Raw genomic sequence first — 16,414 nt, 5'->3', positions numbered from 1 at the left:
CTCCTGTAACGGTACAGGTAAATAGTGGTAGCATGCCAGCAAAACTCTACTTCTTATACATTCCTAGTCCGTCAGGGCTCTTCTGAAGGAGTGTAGCTGTGATCAATTCTGATTAGAGGCTTTCCACAACAGCCAATCAGAACTGCTTATAGCACTGCGAGTTGAGTTAGTCACTGTAGAATAAAACTGGTGAAAGTGGGTTACAGAGAAAATTATCCTAGGCATCATCCAGGAGATACTTTGAGGGGTGTATATAGATTTATCAGTCTTTCCTCTATAGGTTCAAAATGTATATTCACATTTTCTTCTTCAGTTCTCATCTCTCAGTCCAGCTCACACTATTGACATCTCACTGAAAAAAATAGCAACAATCAGTGACGTGTGCGAGTCCATGAAACAACAGCTCCTCCTACTGGTAGAGTGGGCAAAATACATCCCAGCATTCTGCGAGCTTCCTCTGGATGACCAGGTAACATTGTCACCTGTCCTATGTCTGTTATCTATGTAACTAATTACCAGCTCCAATACAAAGGATAGAAACAAATGTGTCTCCTAAAAAGGATTCTACATTTTCTTCTTAGTGTTTTTATTCAAAATTATACTGATTTGTGAAATGGTCATATTTAACTGAACTTGGTTATTTTTATTGTTTAACTAGTAATTTTAGTGACATAGATCGTTAGATTAAACAATTCCTTATTTTAAAGATTTTTTTTTAACAAAAGGACATTAAATTCTTAATTTATAATGTACATAAAGACTATTTTAACAAAGTATTCACAAATTTGACAGTGATTTAAAAATGGTAATTTAAATATGAAAGTAATTTAGTTATGCCCACATTTAAGAAGTACATTTCTAAACTGACATTTTAATGCTAAAATATTAAGCCACATTTATAGTTTTAGTTATAATTGTGAGACAAAGTTATAAGGATGTTATATTATAAAATATCTCCTACCATTATTTACATAAACATTTACAATAAAGACATTTATTATTTACATACACGCACACACAATATATAAAATATACACATTAAACCATAAGGCTGCTTTTTATTTTTCATGTCTGTATCTCATATGGAATCTAGTTACTACTTGTCACGGTAGTTTGAGTTGTCCCGAGTCTATATGATATTGCACCATGGTACAATGCATTTTGAATGCACTTATTGTTCTAATAAATCTTTTGGGTGTGATGGGGGTGGCAGTAAATTTAGGAGTAATCCATGGTTAATTGATTTCTATAAATATCAGAAAATCCACATTTATGGCAGATAACGGATTGCGCGCTTCGGTCATAATTCCAAACAGTGCTGATCACAACCGCAGAGCGTACACTAGGACATGGGCAGGAATTTGTGGTTATTGTGGACAAGTGACAGGTACCTTACTAATTCAGTCCTTGTCTACAGGTGTCTCCTACGGCATTAGTGTCCACTGGGCTGCAGGTTAAAATCCAAATATTTGGGAAAAAAAGCATGGGCATTTTTCTGCCACAAATACTGTGATTCTTAAGCCAGCGGACACTGGCACTGCCCGGGAGGAGAGTCTGCTGCTCAGATACTCTTTACTGACCGTATCTGTCCCTGGAAGGGGGTTTGATGCCTGTGTGCTAGATTTCATTATTACGTTGATGATCACGGACACATTTTTTTTTTCTTGCTGTGCGAATAACTTTCTGCTTGTAGCAGTGTAGGAAACACACGGGCTGAGATCACAACGACTTGTCTGTGTATACGCGATGACGCGTGCAGGATTGTGTTCTGCAGCGGTCAGTGTGTTGTAGTGAGGACATGAAATAACGTAAGAGATAAATCTGGTTTATACAGAAACACAGGGCTGGAGAACCTAGACCACTGACAGAGGTGAAGCTGCTGCCCGTTGCTCCGCCACTGGGAGAGGGGGTTTGGGCTCCGCGTAGTGCGTCTGCCATACAGAGATGTCACTAATGCAGCGTGCGCACATGTTTACCTCTAGTGCAATCCAGGATGAATGAGAGAGTCCCAGGGACTGTGAGCTCCTTTTATAAGTCTACAGACCTGTGTTATCTGGTGACTCTTGCTCTAATATTAATGTCCGATTCTGGTGAGGAGGAATATTAAAAACGTATTTATACATTTTCCGGTTAGTGCTGACATGATCTAACCTTGTATTTCCCCAGGTGATACTGCTGCGGGCACATGCCGGCGCCCATCTCCTTCTGGGCGTTGCCAAACGCTCCCTCCCTTACAAAGACTTCTTGCTTTTAGGTAAGACACAAGACAATGGGTGTCTGTGAACAGTGACCCAGTTACACACAGCTTCATCCTAGTGATATATTCATCTTTTACTTTAATATTTGAAAAAAAATAAATAAAGCAAAGAACAGGAACATCATAGAGACAAAAATAGAGATAAATAATGATAAATTAATTTGAAGCATAAAGAAAAGTAACAAAGTAATTAAATGAAACACATAAAGATTGCCCTAAGCTGCGCATTGTTACGGGCGGAGGAAGCCACAACCCAACGGACTTCCTTTGTCTACATTAACTTATGTTTTGGTCAAGTCAAAGACCATTATCAGAAGTATATAAATGGCTGTATAGGAGAGCAGTAGATTATTTGGATAACCATTGTTCCACAGAGGGAAGAAAATATTTTGTGTACACCTGACTTCCTGTGTGATCAGGACTAGTATACACATTCAGAGAGCCTCTCCGAGCCACTGGCTGGTTACATAAGACCGCTGCCTAACACGATATTATACAAGTAAAAGTTTGAAACCATAAACCAATGTTGTTTTCTTGTCTTTTAAACTGAGCTTATTCCTTAGTACAGAGTATAACTGCAATACAAATACATACTAGGTATTTGTAGCAAGAACAGCGATATATGTGTGTTAAAGACACATTGATCAATGAATGTTTGTGGCAACAATGCCCATGATCTTATCAATATATTTACCTGGATTTTATATCTAATGGTTATGTAGTGTAAACCAATATGAACTTGTACTGTCATGAATCTAGTAATTTATGCGTTTACCTTTTCCTACAGGTAACGATTTCATCATTCCCATGCAATGTCCTGATCTTGAAATTGCCCGTGTAGCGGTAAGGATTTTGGATGAGTTGGTTAAACCTCTTCGAGAAATCCAGATAGATGAAAACGAGTACTCCTGCCTGAAAGCAATTATATTTTTTGACCCCGGTAAGAGTCACATGAAAGATGAAACTAAATCATGGTCAAACCTGTGACCCGCAGGAAAATAATCCTAAGTTTCCATAAAGTTTGTATGTTGATTACAATTGTTATTGGTTTAAAAGTGCTTTTTTCTAGTACTGATCTATATACACATCCTGTTATCCTCAATCTCTCCATCCTATAACACCACCCAACACTACATCACACTAATTACATCATTACCAATCTGACACAGGTACCTGATCTATATACACATCCTGTTATCCTCAGTATCTCCATCCTATAACATCACCCAACACTACATCACACTAATTACATCATTACCAATCTGACACAGGTACCTGAGCTATATACACATCCTGTTATCCTCAGTATCTCCATCCTATAACATCACCCAACACTACATCACACTAATTACATCATTACCAATCTGACTAGGTACCTGATCTATATACACATCCTGTTATCCTCAGTATCTCCATCCTATAACACCACCCAACACTACATCACACTAATTACATCATTACCAATCTGACACAGGTACCTGAGCTATATACACATCCTGTTATCCTCAGTATCTCCATCCTATAACATCACCTAACACTACATCACACTAATTACATCATTACCAATCTGACACAGGTACCTGATCTATATACACATCCTGTTATCCTCAATCTCTCCATCCTATAACACCACCCAACACTACATCACACTAATTACATCATTACCAATCTGACACAGGCACCTGATCTATATACACATCCTGTTATCCTCAGTATCTCCATCCTATAACACCACCCAACACTACATCACACTAATTACATCATTACCAATCTGACACAGGTACCTGAGCTATATACACATCCTGTTATCCTCAGTATCTCCATCCTATAACACCACCCAACACTACATCACACTAATTACATCATTACCAATCTGACACAGGTACCTGATCTATATACACATCCTGTTATCCTCAGTATCTCCATCCTATAACATCACCCAACACTACATCACACTAATTACATCATTACCAATCTGACACAGGTACCTGATCTATATACACATCCTGTTATCCTCAGTATCTCCATCCTATAACACCACCCAACACTACATCACACTAATTACATCATTACCAATCTGACACAGGTACCTGATCTATATACACATCCTGTTATCCTCAGTATCTCCATCCTATAACATCACCCAACACTACATCACACTAATTACATCATTACCAATCTGACTAGGTACCTGATCTATATACACATCCTGTTATCCTCAGTATCTCCATCCTATAACACCACCCAACACTACATCACACTAATTACATCATTACCAATCTGACACAGGTACCTGAGCTATATACACATCCTGTTATCCTCAGTATCTCCATCCTATAACATCACCTAACACTACATCACACTAATTACATCATTACCAATCTGACACAGGTACCTGATCTATATACACATCCTGTTATCCTCAATCTCTCCATCCTATAACACCACCCAACACTACATCACACTAATTACATCATTACCAATCTGACACAGGCACCTGATCTATATACACATCCTGTTATCCTCAGTATCTCCATCCTATAACACCACCCAACACTACATCACACTAATTACATCATTACCAATCTGACACAGGTACCTGAGCTATATACACATCCTGTTATCCTCAGTATCTCCATCCTATAACACCACCCAACACTACATCACACTAATTACATCATTACCAATCTGACACAGGTACCTGATCTATATACACATCCTGTTATCCTCAGTATCTCCATCCTATAACATCACCCAACACTACATCACACTAATTACATCATTACCAATCTGACACAGGTACCTGATCTATATACACATCCTGTTATCCTCAGTATCTCCATCCTATAACACCACCCAACACTACATCACACTAATTACATCATTACCAATCTGACACAGGTACCTGATCTATATACACATCCTGTTATCCTCAGTATCTCCATCCTATAACATCACCCAACACTACATCACACTAATTACATCATTACCAATCTGACACAGGTACCTGAGCTATATACACATCCTGTTATCCTCAGTATCTCCATCCTATAACATCACCCAACACTACATCACACTTATTACATCATTACCAATCTGACACAGGTACCTGAGCTATATACACATCCTGTTATCCTCAGTATCTCCATCCTATAACACCATCCGACACTACATCACACTTATTACATCATTACCAATCTGACACAGGTACCTGAGCTATATACACATCCTGTTATCCTCAGTATCTCCATCTTATAACACCACCCAACATTAATTACATCTTTACCAATTAATAAAGTGGAAAAATATTGATTGTCCAATCCAGTTGCTTAATGGGGAAATAAATATATTTATTAATAAAACATTGAATTACACAGCAATGCTAACGTGTTAGCTGGAGATTTCAAGTCTGAGATCTCTGTTACTGATTAACAGAGTGGAGTTCTTATAGTATTTGAACAATGGGATCTGTTCACATACATACACATATATATATAATATATATTGTAAGTTCTGTTACTCTGGGCGGATGGCATGGCGTCTTTGTTTTCGTCCCTCAGGCAATGACGACATCTGGCTCTTTGGTCAATCACGGGTAAATCTTAAATAGAAATATTACAATTAGTGAAGTGATATTTAGTCTTAAATTAATAAGGATTTAGTAAAACAACAAATGATTAGTGAGATTTTCCAAGACTCTAAACCTTTTACTTAATTATCTTATTAGTAAGATATTAAACATTGATTAACATTCTGAGATACACTAAAGTATAAACAGAGTGTCCCATAATCATTGTGAATAATGGTTTGAACTTTACTGTTCACTTTCTGGATGTTAACTGAATATGGAAATCTATTCAGTATTGTATTTTTATCTTACCTGATTTTATAGTAACTATATGTTCAAATCTGAGTCTTGCGTATAGATTGTTTTAAAAGTAAAATAAACAAGACTCCAATTAACAGACAGACTGAATGAAAGGTGTTTTGTTCAGTATAGGAATGTTTAGGTTTTTTTTCATCTTAATTATTAAGGATGAATATAGCTCCATAGTAAAAAAAACAATGAACCGATAATTAAAGATACAATCATATTGATTTATTATAAATTACTCTTCAACAGTCTATCATCTATCATATTTATTCTCATAAATCATAATGGCACAAATAATTCAATACATCTTAAGTCGTTCATTGTTTGTATTAAACTTCAGTCTTATGTCTCTCAATATTCAATATTTTATATTTTAATTGGAATGCATTAAGTTTCCCCGTTATCTGGTTCAATTTGTTCTATATAATTAAGAATATTTGTTGCTTTTTATACATATATAAATCTTGCTGCAGTTGCTCGCGAAAACACACAATTATTAATTCTACCAATGTCTGTTTTGCTTATTTCTTACTCCCACTGGCTAATTATAATATTTTTATACTTTAATAATCTTTTACACCTCATAGGTTATCTGTATCAAATGAACGGATAGCAGGTCCCACCTGTTTCTAGGTGGGGTTAATGTAGGGTGGTGGAGGAACACCCGTCTTACATTTATTATCTATGTCTTCTCTTCCTTCTGATCATTGCTCTCCTGTCGTCACAACTCTGAACAATCTGTTCCACTTATATCGTACTACAACGTAATTTCCTAATCTCACGACCAAGCTCAGCTAAGATCAAACCCCTGGGAAAGGTTTAACACAATGCAGGACCATTTATCACAGAACCTCATAGACTCAACACAATATTATACAGCGATGTTCCCTCCAATGTAACATCAACTCTTTGCCTTTGCTGACCGACTGCCATGTTACACACCTGGTCTCTAGAATATCTTCATTTGAAATAATAATACAAGTAGGTCTCTAGACGCACTACAAACACAGTGCTTGCTCTAATTATAGGGCCTTCACCGGTCTATATCCCAGATAATCTTATCGTTAATCATCCTTGAAGACCAATACTAGCATCACTGATGTGACAGTCACAAGCCCAGATGTACCCCCTTCTACATAGTTCCTTGTTTTCCCTATACACCAGGAAACACTTCAACATTCAAGTTATTACAATGTTATTGTAAACCACACTAAAATACTCAGCCACTGTTTTGTATCACCCACGCCGTTTCGCACAGCGATTTCACCGGGCTGAAGTACCATTCAGGGAGTGACACAATACCGCAAAAAAACCATCCCTCACATTTCAAAATCTGACAACTTACTTTCTGTAACAGTTAGTTAGGACCTAACCAGTTACAACCTCACACACAATCCTGTCTTCCAATATACAGATTATCATACTCTACCGTTCTCAAATGTCAGTACCGTTACATCAAAGCTAATCTATGTAAACTTATTTTAAACTACAATATTTCAGAAATATGGCAAATGAAATCAACAACTGACCAGATTAGAAAATAAATATTTTCTTACAATTTAATTTTTTCTGGTGAGACATCAGCACTTGTGATTGACTCCTATGCCTTGTTGGTTGCTGCCTAACGGAGCCTATCAGGCTTCAGATCCTGTGGTATTAGGGATCATTTTTGCTGTTTCTTTCTGTGGGTGGATGTTTAAAGTGCAATCTGTTTACCTCTGTCTTCTTGCTGTCTTGGTGGGTTGTCTGTCTTTGGTGTGTTCCTTGGATGAGGACCGTGTTTAGTTAGGTTCAGCAAAGTTTTATCCGGAATGTCTCCTAATGTTAGTGGGGTCCTGTGAAGAGAGTGGGGGGGGGGGGGGGGTAGAAGGCTGGGGAAAGATGCTCACTTTATGTGCTCTTAGGGGGGAATTCAATTTGGCTCAATGCAGAGTTAATTATATTACCGCTAATGCGGTAATTTTAACCCTGATTTCTGCTCAGCAAAAATCAGTGTTAAAGATTATGGTATTAACGGTAATAATGCATATTATTACTGTAATAGTGCGCAGGCCGTGTTACTTTAGGCAGTAACGCGGCCATTTGCATCCCCCCCTTTGTGTCTTTGGAAGATACCCGGTAGGAGTGTTCTTAGCTTCTTACAGATGAAAGGCCTATAGCTCTTTTGTAGACGGGTATATTGCTGGGATTTGCAATGGGGAGCAGGTAGAGATGGTTAAAGCTCTGATTGCCTGGGGAACCTCAGGTCTTTTGTGAGAACAGCTCATGTAATATTTATGCGTAATGATATTATTGTCTATAGTTTGTTATTTTCGTGCTTCAGCAGTGAAACAAGAGACCTGAATGTTTATAGCTCTTAAATGTTAAGCTCTTAATAGGAAAAAATATTGGGAGAATAGCTTGTTGATGGTGTTTATGCATAAAGCTCGTATGTGTATAGCTTGTGCGTTTCAGCTCTTGGTAAGTCTAAGCTCTGAGAAAATAATGAATAATTAATATTCAAGAAAATAAAGTATAAATAAAAATGAAAAATAAATTAAATCAATATACATAAAAATAAAACATACAATAATAGTACTAGGGGTATGATTTCTCAATCTACCCATCTCACTTAGCACAGAAGCACTCTATTGAGTTAAGGAGGATTGCGTGGTTTTTACTTGATTAACGTGGACACAGAGAACTTTACGTCTTCTCCCAGAGTCTTTCTTTGTAGTCGTTGCCCTTTGTAATTTTATCATTGTGTCACCCAGGATTTCAAGGACCTGATATGGTCCCTCCCAGTTTGCACCCCAGAGACCTGCCTTTCTGAATGTCTTGATCATTACCAGACTATCTACAGGAGGCATGGGAGTCTCCCCCTGTAGATAGGGTTTGTTCAGCCGGATGGCTGCGTATGGCAGCAGTTCTTTCAGGTTATTTTGCACCTGTTGTAAGAACACATCTCTGGCAATCGCCTCTTTGATGGGGTTTGACAACTGTGGTTCATTGGGGAAGCAAAGTGGCATTTTGCGACCAGTCATGAGCTCAAATGGAGGGATCCCTGTTGTCGTTGCCTCAGTTGCCCCAATACCCATCAGTATTGCGGGCAGAGCTGTCACCCACGAGGAGCCAAACTCTAACAGTGTCTTGGTCAAACGAGATTTAATTGTTCGATTCATTCGTTCTACTATTCCTGCTGATTGGGGATGATACGGTACATGAAATCGCTGTTTTATGTCCAGTAGTTCATAAAGTGCTTTCATGACCCTGCCAGTAAAGTGTGTTCCCCGATCAGATTCAGTGATCCTGGGAACTCCCCAACGTGACAGAATCTGTTCCCATAAGACCCTTGCTGTGGTAGTAGCAGAGTCATTTACAGTTGGAATGGCCTCAACCCATTTTGAAAATACATCCACCACTACCAAGGCATACCGACAATTGCGACTGCCAGCTGGTAGTGGTCCTATAAAATCTATCTGTAGGGGTCACATGCTGTAAAACCGGCTTGAGAGCTGGAGCTCTGGGATTCACTTGTGCACACACAAGACACTGTTGTGTGACAATTTCCACTGTCTTTGACATCCCTGACCAGTATAATTTGTCCTTTAAGAGGGACATGAGTTTCTCGGCCAGGGTGTCCGAGGAGCTGATGGTTGAGTCTTGTCAGCTCTACCTGAAGATGTGCAGGAACAACTGGCAGGGGTTCTGAACCCTCATTGTTTGTATGACACAGGATGCCCTCTTTGATTGACCAGGGGTCTTGTGGCGTGGTAATGTGGGGTATAAGAAGAGGATCCTTTGCTTGTTCCTCTTCAAATGACACTGGGCTTTCATCCAGAGTCTTGTTTCGTATCGTCACTTTATAGGATGATACTTCCTTGTAATCTGGGTCTTGGAAAAACCCAGATAAAGCAGCCAGTTTGGCTGCTTCGTCTGCAGAGTTATTACCCAGGACAAGGGGATCATTCCCTTTCTGGTGAGCAGGAACTTCAATGATCGCAGCCTCTTCAGGATGCATCATTCCCCATTCCCATAACTCTTTGAGCACTGAAACGTGCGCCAGGGGTTTATTCTGGCTGTCCACAAATCTGCACCTGTGCCAGGTATCCAAGTGTAATGTCAGGGATCGAACTACATATGAGCTGTCGCTATATATAGTACGTGGTCCTGAAGGTTGGAGTAGTAAGGCTTCCTTTACTGCCTCCAATTCTGTCCTTTGTGCTGACAGGTGACCAGGTAATTTAACAAGACTCTGAAGCCCTGTAGTCTTATCTAAGACTGCATAACCTGTCACATATTTCCCATCCGTGCGAGACCAAGACCCATCAATAAAGATGGCTCTGTTTAGACAAACAACACATCCGGATGACAAAGTCATTGTTTCATCATATGACATTTGTCCACAGTCGTGTTCCGTCCCTGCTGTGTTTAGTAGTTGAGACAATACATATTTGTCTTATGACTGTGAGATTGCACCCACTCAAATCCATTATCCATCTCCCAAACCTCTGTTGAGAGACACCAGGCAGCATGTCCCGGAGTAGAAGGGTTAATGGAGAGTGTGGGGTCTGTATAGTAAGGGGTCTAAAGCCCACAATATGTTCTGTCACTTTGACAGCATAATGTATTGCAGCCAGTTGTTTTTTCACATTCATCAAAACCTCTTTCCACAGGAGAAAGAAGTCTTGAGAAATAGCCTAGTGGTCTAGTCTCAGATCCTACTTCTTGTAGTAAGACTGTTGATATGGACTCTGGGCCGGCGTGAGCCTGAATTGCCAGCTCACCCTCTAGGTGTGGAGTGGCCAAAACTGGGGCAGAAAAGAGATCTCTTTTCAGAGTACAAGATGCCTCTTCCTGTGCTTCTGCCCATCCTCTCAATGGAGGTTCCTCACCTCTGAGCAATTCATAGAGGTTTCGCTTTTGTAGCAAAATCATCTATGAACTCCCTCATGAAGTTTGTAACCCCAAGAAATTTTTGCAAATCTTGTAGGGGAGTTGGTCTAGGTAATTTGACCATCAACTCGGGTGGCCATTATACCTTTTGTCCCATGAGCGATCTTGACACCTAGAAATATGACTTCTGACCTAGCCAGGTTTGCTTTGTTAGGACTCAGTTTGAGCCCTGCACGTACAAGGAGGGCTAACAATTCCTGTAGGAGAGTCAAATGTTCCTCCATAGTCTCTGTATGGAGTAGTAGATAATTCACATATTACAGCAGGCATTCTGGGTGTGAAAATACACTCGGCAATTCTGCTAATGCCTGATGGAAGTATGTGGGGCTACTGTGAAATCCTTGGGGTAATACGCAAAACATGTATTGCATATCTTGCACGGTGAATGCAAATTTGTAACGGCAGCTTTCTGTCAATAGTATTGAAAAGACACCATTGGCTACATCAATGGTAGAGAACTCCTTACTTTTGCCAATATGTCTGGCGTCTCTGCTACCACCTGTGCTGACACGGGGCTATATTTATTCAAAACCCTGAGAACAATTGTGAGTCTCCAGGTGTTAGTCTCCTTCTAACACATGGACGGTAGGATTTTTCGAGCGCTCGTTTTGCAGCGTTAACGCTGACAATTGAATACGCCCGTAATAGTCCAGACCCGGAAACCCCCAGCCGCAGCGTGTTTGTGGCGATTCACCACACACATGTGGAGCTTCTTTTGTCCAGGGGTGATGATGTCACTGTGTATGTGTCCAACAGTAAAAAGCAAATGACCCTCCCAGTGTCCCAACCCTTTGTCTCTGTTCAGTTTTAGATAACAGCTTGGAGTTGTGTGTGTGGGGTTTTACAAACACATGCAAAATAACTAATGTTGCCATATGGATGGGAGGAGGGGAGATACTTTGAACAATGCATAAAATGGCATAAGTATCATATCATAGGAGAAGATTCTTCAACACTTACCTACCAGGAGTCTATTCCAGCAGGGCGCACCCTCCTATATCAAGCAATGAGTCTACTAAGTTATCTGAATTTATACATATAGATAAGGTTTTAAAAGTAAAATACACAAGACTCCAATTAATATTCAAAAATAGCTAGTTCAACACTGAGACTGCCTGAATGAAAAGGTATTTTATTCAGTATAGGAATCTTAGGTTTTCTTATCTTAATTATTAAAAACGAGTATCATTATAGTAAAATACAGCGAACTGATGATTAGAGATAGTCATATTGATTTACTACATATTACACTTCAATACAATCTGACACAGGTACCTGATCTATATACACATCCTGTTATCCTCAGTATCTCCATCCTATAACATCACCCAACACTACATCACACTAATTACATCATTACCAATCTGACACAGGTACCTGATCTATATACACATCATGTTATCCTCAGTATCTCCATCCTATAACACCACCCAACACTACATCACACTAATTACATCATTACCAATCTGACACAGGTACCTGATCTATATACACATCCTGTTATCCTCAGTATCTCCATCCTATAACACCACCCAACACTACATCACACTAATTACATCATTACCAATCTGACACAGGTACCTGATCTATATACACATCCTGTTATCCTCAGTATCTCCATCCTATAACACCACCCAACACTACATCACACTAATTACATCATTACCAATCTGACACAGGTACCTGATCTATATACACATCCTGTTATCCTCAGTATCTCCATCCTATAACATCACCCAACACTACATCACACTAATAACATCATTACCAATCTGACACAGGTACCTGATCTATATACACATCCTGTTATCCTCAGTATCTCCATCCTATAACACCACCCAACACTACATCACACTAATTACATCATTACCAATCTGACACAGGTACCTGAGCTATATACACATCCTGTTATCCTCAGTATCTCCATCCTATAACACCACCCAACACTACATCACACTAATTACATCATTACCAGTATGACACAGGTACCTGATCTATATACACATCATGTTATCCTCAGTATCTCCATCCTATAACACCACCCAACACTATATCACACTAATTACATCATTACCAATCTGACACAGGTACCTGATCTATATACACATCCTGTTATCCTCAGTATCTCCATCCTATAACATCACCTAATACTACATCACACTAATTACATCATTACCAATCTGACACAGGTACCTGATCTATATACACATCCTGTTATCCTCAGTATCTCCATCCTATAACATCACCCAACACTACATCACACTAATTACATCATTACCAATCTGACACAGGTACCTGATCTATATACACATCCTGTTATCCTCAGTATCTCCATCCTATAACATCACCCAACACTACATCACACTAATTACATCATTACCAATCTGACACAGGTACCTGATCTATATACACATCCTGTTATCCTCAGTATCTCCATCCTATAACATCACCCAACACTACATCACACTAATTACATCATTACCAATCTGACACAGGTACCTGAGCTATATACACATCCTGTTATCCTCAGTATCTCCATCCTATAACACCACCCAACATTACATCACACTAATTATATCATTACCAATCTGACACAGGTACCTGATCTATATACACATCCTATTATCCTCAGTATCTCCATCCTATAACATCACCCAACACTACATCACACTAATTACATCATTACCAATCTGACACAGGTACCTGATCTATATACACATCATGTTATCCTCAGTATCTTCATCCTATAACACCACCCAACATTACATCACACTAATTACATCATTACCAATCTGACACAGGTACCTGAGATATATACACATCCTGTTATCCTCAGTATCTCCATCCTATAACATCACCCAACACTATATCACACTAATTACATCATTACCAATCTGACACAGGTACCTGATCTATATACACATCCTGTTATCCTCAGTATCTCCATCCTATAACACCACCCAACATTACATCACACTAATTACATCATTACCAATCTGACACAGGTACCTGAGATATATACACATCCTGTTATCCTCAGTATCTCCATCCTATAACATCACCCAACACTACATGACACTAATCTTTACCAGTCTGGCTTGGGCAGTACGTGATCTATGGTAATACACACTGTGTGTTATATTATGCCACCACCTCCCATCTCTCTGTACCCGCATACTCACAGATTCCCACCCTTGTGTCCCCGCAGATTGTAAGGGGCTCAGTGACTCTAGTAAAGTGAAGAACATGCGGTTCCAGGTGCAGGTGAACATGGAGGATTACATTAATGACCGGCAGTATGACTCCAGAGGACGTTTCAGCGACATCCTCCTCCTCCTCCCTCCCCTGCAGAGCATTACCTGGCAGATGATAGAGCAGGTGCAGTTTGCGAAGCTCTTTGGCGTGGCGCAGATTGACAGCTTGCTGCAGGAGATGTTACTGGGAGGTAAATTATTATCAATGTTTCAGCACCTAATGCTTTATTCTCTATGGCAATGTGTGCGTCATACCATTATATTTATCATCGTACAGCTACCGTACATTACTGATAGACTTTAATGTGTTACATTTTAAATGGTTATGATTAAAAGGAGTGCATCAATTAACATGTGATTAATAGTGAAATAATTTCAATTGTAATGGTTTACCTGGATAGGGTGGAGGCAGCCATCTGTGGGCTGAGCCAACGTTCACAATACAGAAGTATGGCTGCCTCCACTGTACCTAGGCAGGAATCTCAGCATTTTATCTAATGTGGAACAATAATACTTCGTCTTATACCTGTCTAGGTATTATTTTTGTCAGATTTATATGATATCAAATCACTACATTATTTGATTATTATTTAATCAAATCCTATTATTCCAATTATCAATGTGTTCTACTTATACCTAGCAGTGTTATTAGAGATAACTTTCATACAAGAGACTTCTCCTATACAGAGAGTACTATGCTGTGTGTCCTTCATGTTGTAGGATCAGCCATGGATGGAGGACATTACCTGCACTCAGCTCCTAGCCTGAGCGTGGAGCTCATGCCTGGCCACAGCATACATGGCCACAACCTTCAATCTGTCATCCATATGGTGCCATCAGGTAAGACCACTATTCCCTGTTCTCCTCTAGACGTCTGTATCCAGACGTGCCAGGCCTAGAAATATGGCGTCACATATTACTGTCTAGACCAATCCTGAGCTGTGGTGTCAGGTAGAGAAATAAATATGTGCAGGTAATCAGGGTAGTTGTAAGATGAAGGACTCGGCAACTTACCACATTGCTGGGTGCACTAGCTCTACTGTTCCCAGATAGAACTCCCACCGCTATTCCCATCTCTCCGAGTTTAGAGACGTCGTCCTGCTTCCCATCGTCAACCACTATTGGAGAAATTTCAGCAAAACATTTTAAAACTCTATTTACAGTGTCTGACGCTCAGTTACCTGTCATCTTCCTATATTTATGAAATAATCGCTCTGTGCACTCTAACAACTGAAATGCTGTGTTCTTCTCTATACCATTTATTACTTTATTATTTAGCTACATTGGTCTATTATTCAATACATACCTATATTTGGAATAATGTATTGTTATTTTTATACTGTGATGTGTGTGTATTTCTGTAACCCAGTGAGCTGATCTGTATCATGGTCCATCCTTACATAACGTTTATACACAACCCCCCTCCCTTATTTCATATCCTACTTATACATCCTATCTCCTTCCACAATCACCGCTCAGTCATCACGTCCATCCAGTCATGTCTTAGCTATACCCATTGACTGTCATTCATTCAAGGTGACCTATTTTGTTTGTGGGACTCCTGGTATTTGTTACATTTTATATTATTTCTGTTACTTTTAATTGTATGCACCTCCTTATCGCTTCTTCTAACCATTACCCCCCTCCCATTTCCCCTATTCACTTTTCCCAGGCTACAGTATATACTTCTACACCCCTCCCCCCAAGTTCCCAGTATAAAATCGCATCCAGAAATCTACCCACCCCCACCCCTCGCTGAGGTGCAGCTCATCCCTTCTGTATAGCCTGTAACCAGGAGAGACACAAGCCCAGTTCTCCCAAATCTCTCCCTTCTTTCCCATTCCACCTTGTCAGCCACTTATTAAACTTTCATCATCTGTCAGGTGTAGTGTGTGACATAGGTAATACTTCAGATAATGTCACCTTGCAGGTCTTTGCTTAACATTTGAAGCCTAAATCCCCAAGAAAACATACATGAGGAGAGTCCACCATCCTCGGTCATTGGTACATATATATCCCTTGACTGCTGGATCCACCAGCAATTACCAACAACCCATTCCATCTTATGCCAAAGATGAGCACCTGGGTTACAGC

General features: G+C 39.6%; 1 protein-coding gene across 2 annotated transcripts in view; it reads left to right on the top strand.

The window, feature by feature from the left end:
- The window catches only part of LOC142104591 (hepatocyte nuclear factor 4-beta-like), a 46,736-nt gene that overhangs the window by 23,995 nt on the left and 6,327 nt on the right, over positions 1 to 16,414 (top strand). For both annotated transcript variants that reach the window (XM_075189359.1, XM_075189360.1), the window contains exons 5-9: positions 314 to 469; positions 2,167 to 2,254; positions 3,045 to 3,197; positions 14,275 to 14,511; positions 15,041 to 15,160. In XM_075189359.1, the coding sequence (XP_075045460.1) occupies positions 314 to 469; positions 2,167 to 2,254; positions 3,045 to 3,197; positions 14,275 to 14,511; positions 15,041 to 15,160 (754 nt within the window). The remainder of the gene's footprint in view (positions 1 to 313; positions 470 to 2,166; positions 2,255 to 3,044; positions 3,198 to 14,274; positions 14,512 to 15,040; positions 15,161 to 16,414) is intronic.

Source organism: Mixophyes fleayi, chromosome 10 (genome assembly GCF_038048845.1).
Source record: "Mixophyes fleayi isolate aMixFle1 chromosome 10, aMixFle1.hap1, whole genome shotgun sequence".
In the NCBI taxonomy this organism is placed as follows: Eukaryota; Metazoa; Chordata; class Amphibia; order Anura; family Limnodynastidae; genus Mixophyes; species Mixophyes fleayi.
The sequence above is the reverse complement of the archived record's forward strand: the minus strand, read 5'-3'. Positions and strand labels throughout refer to the sequence as shown.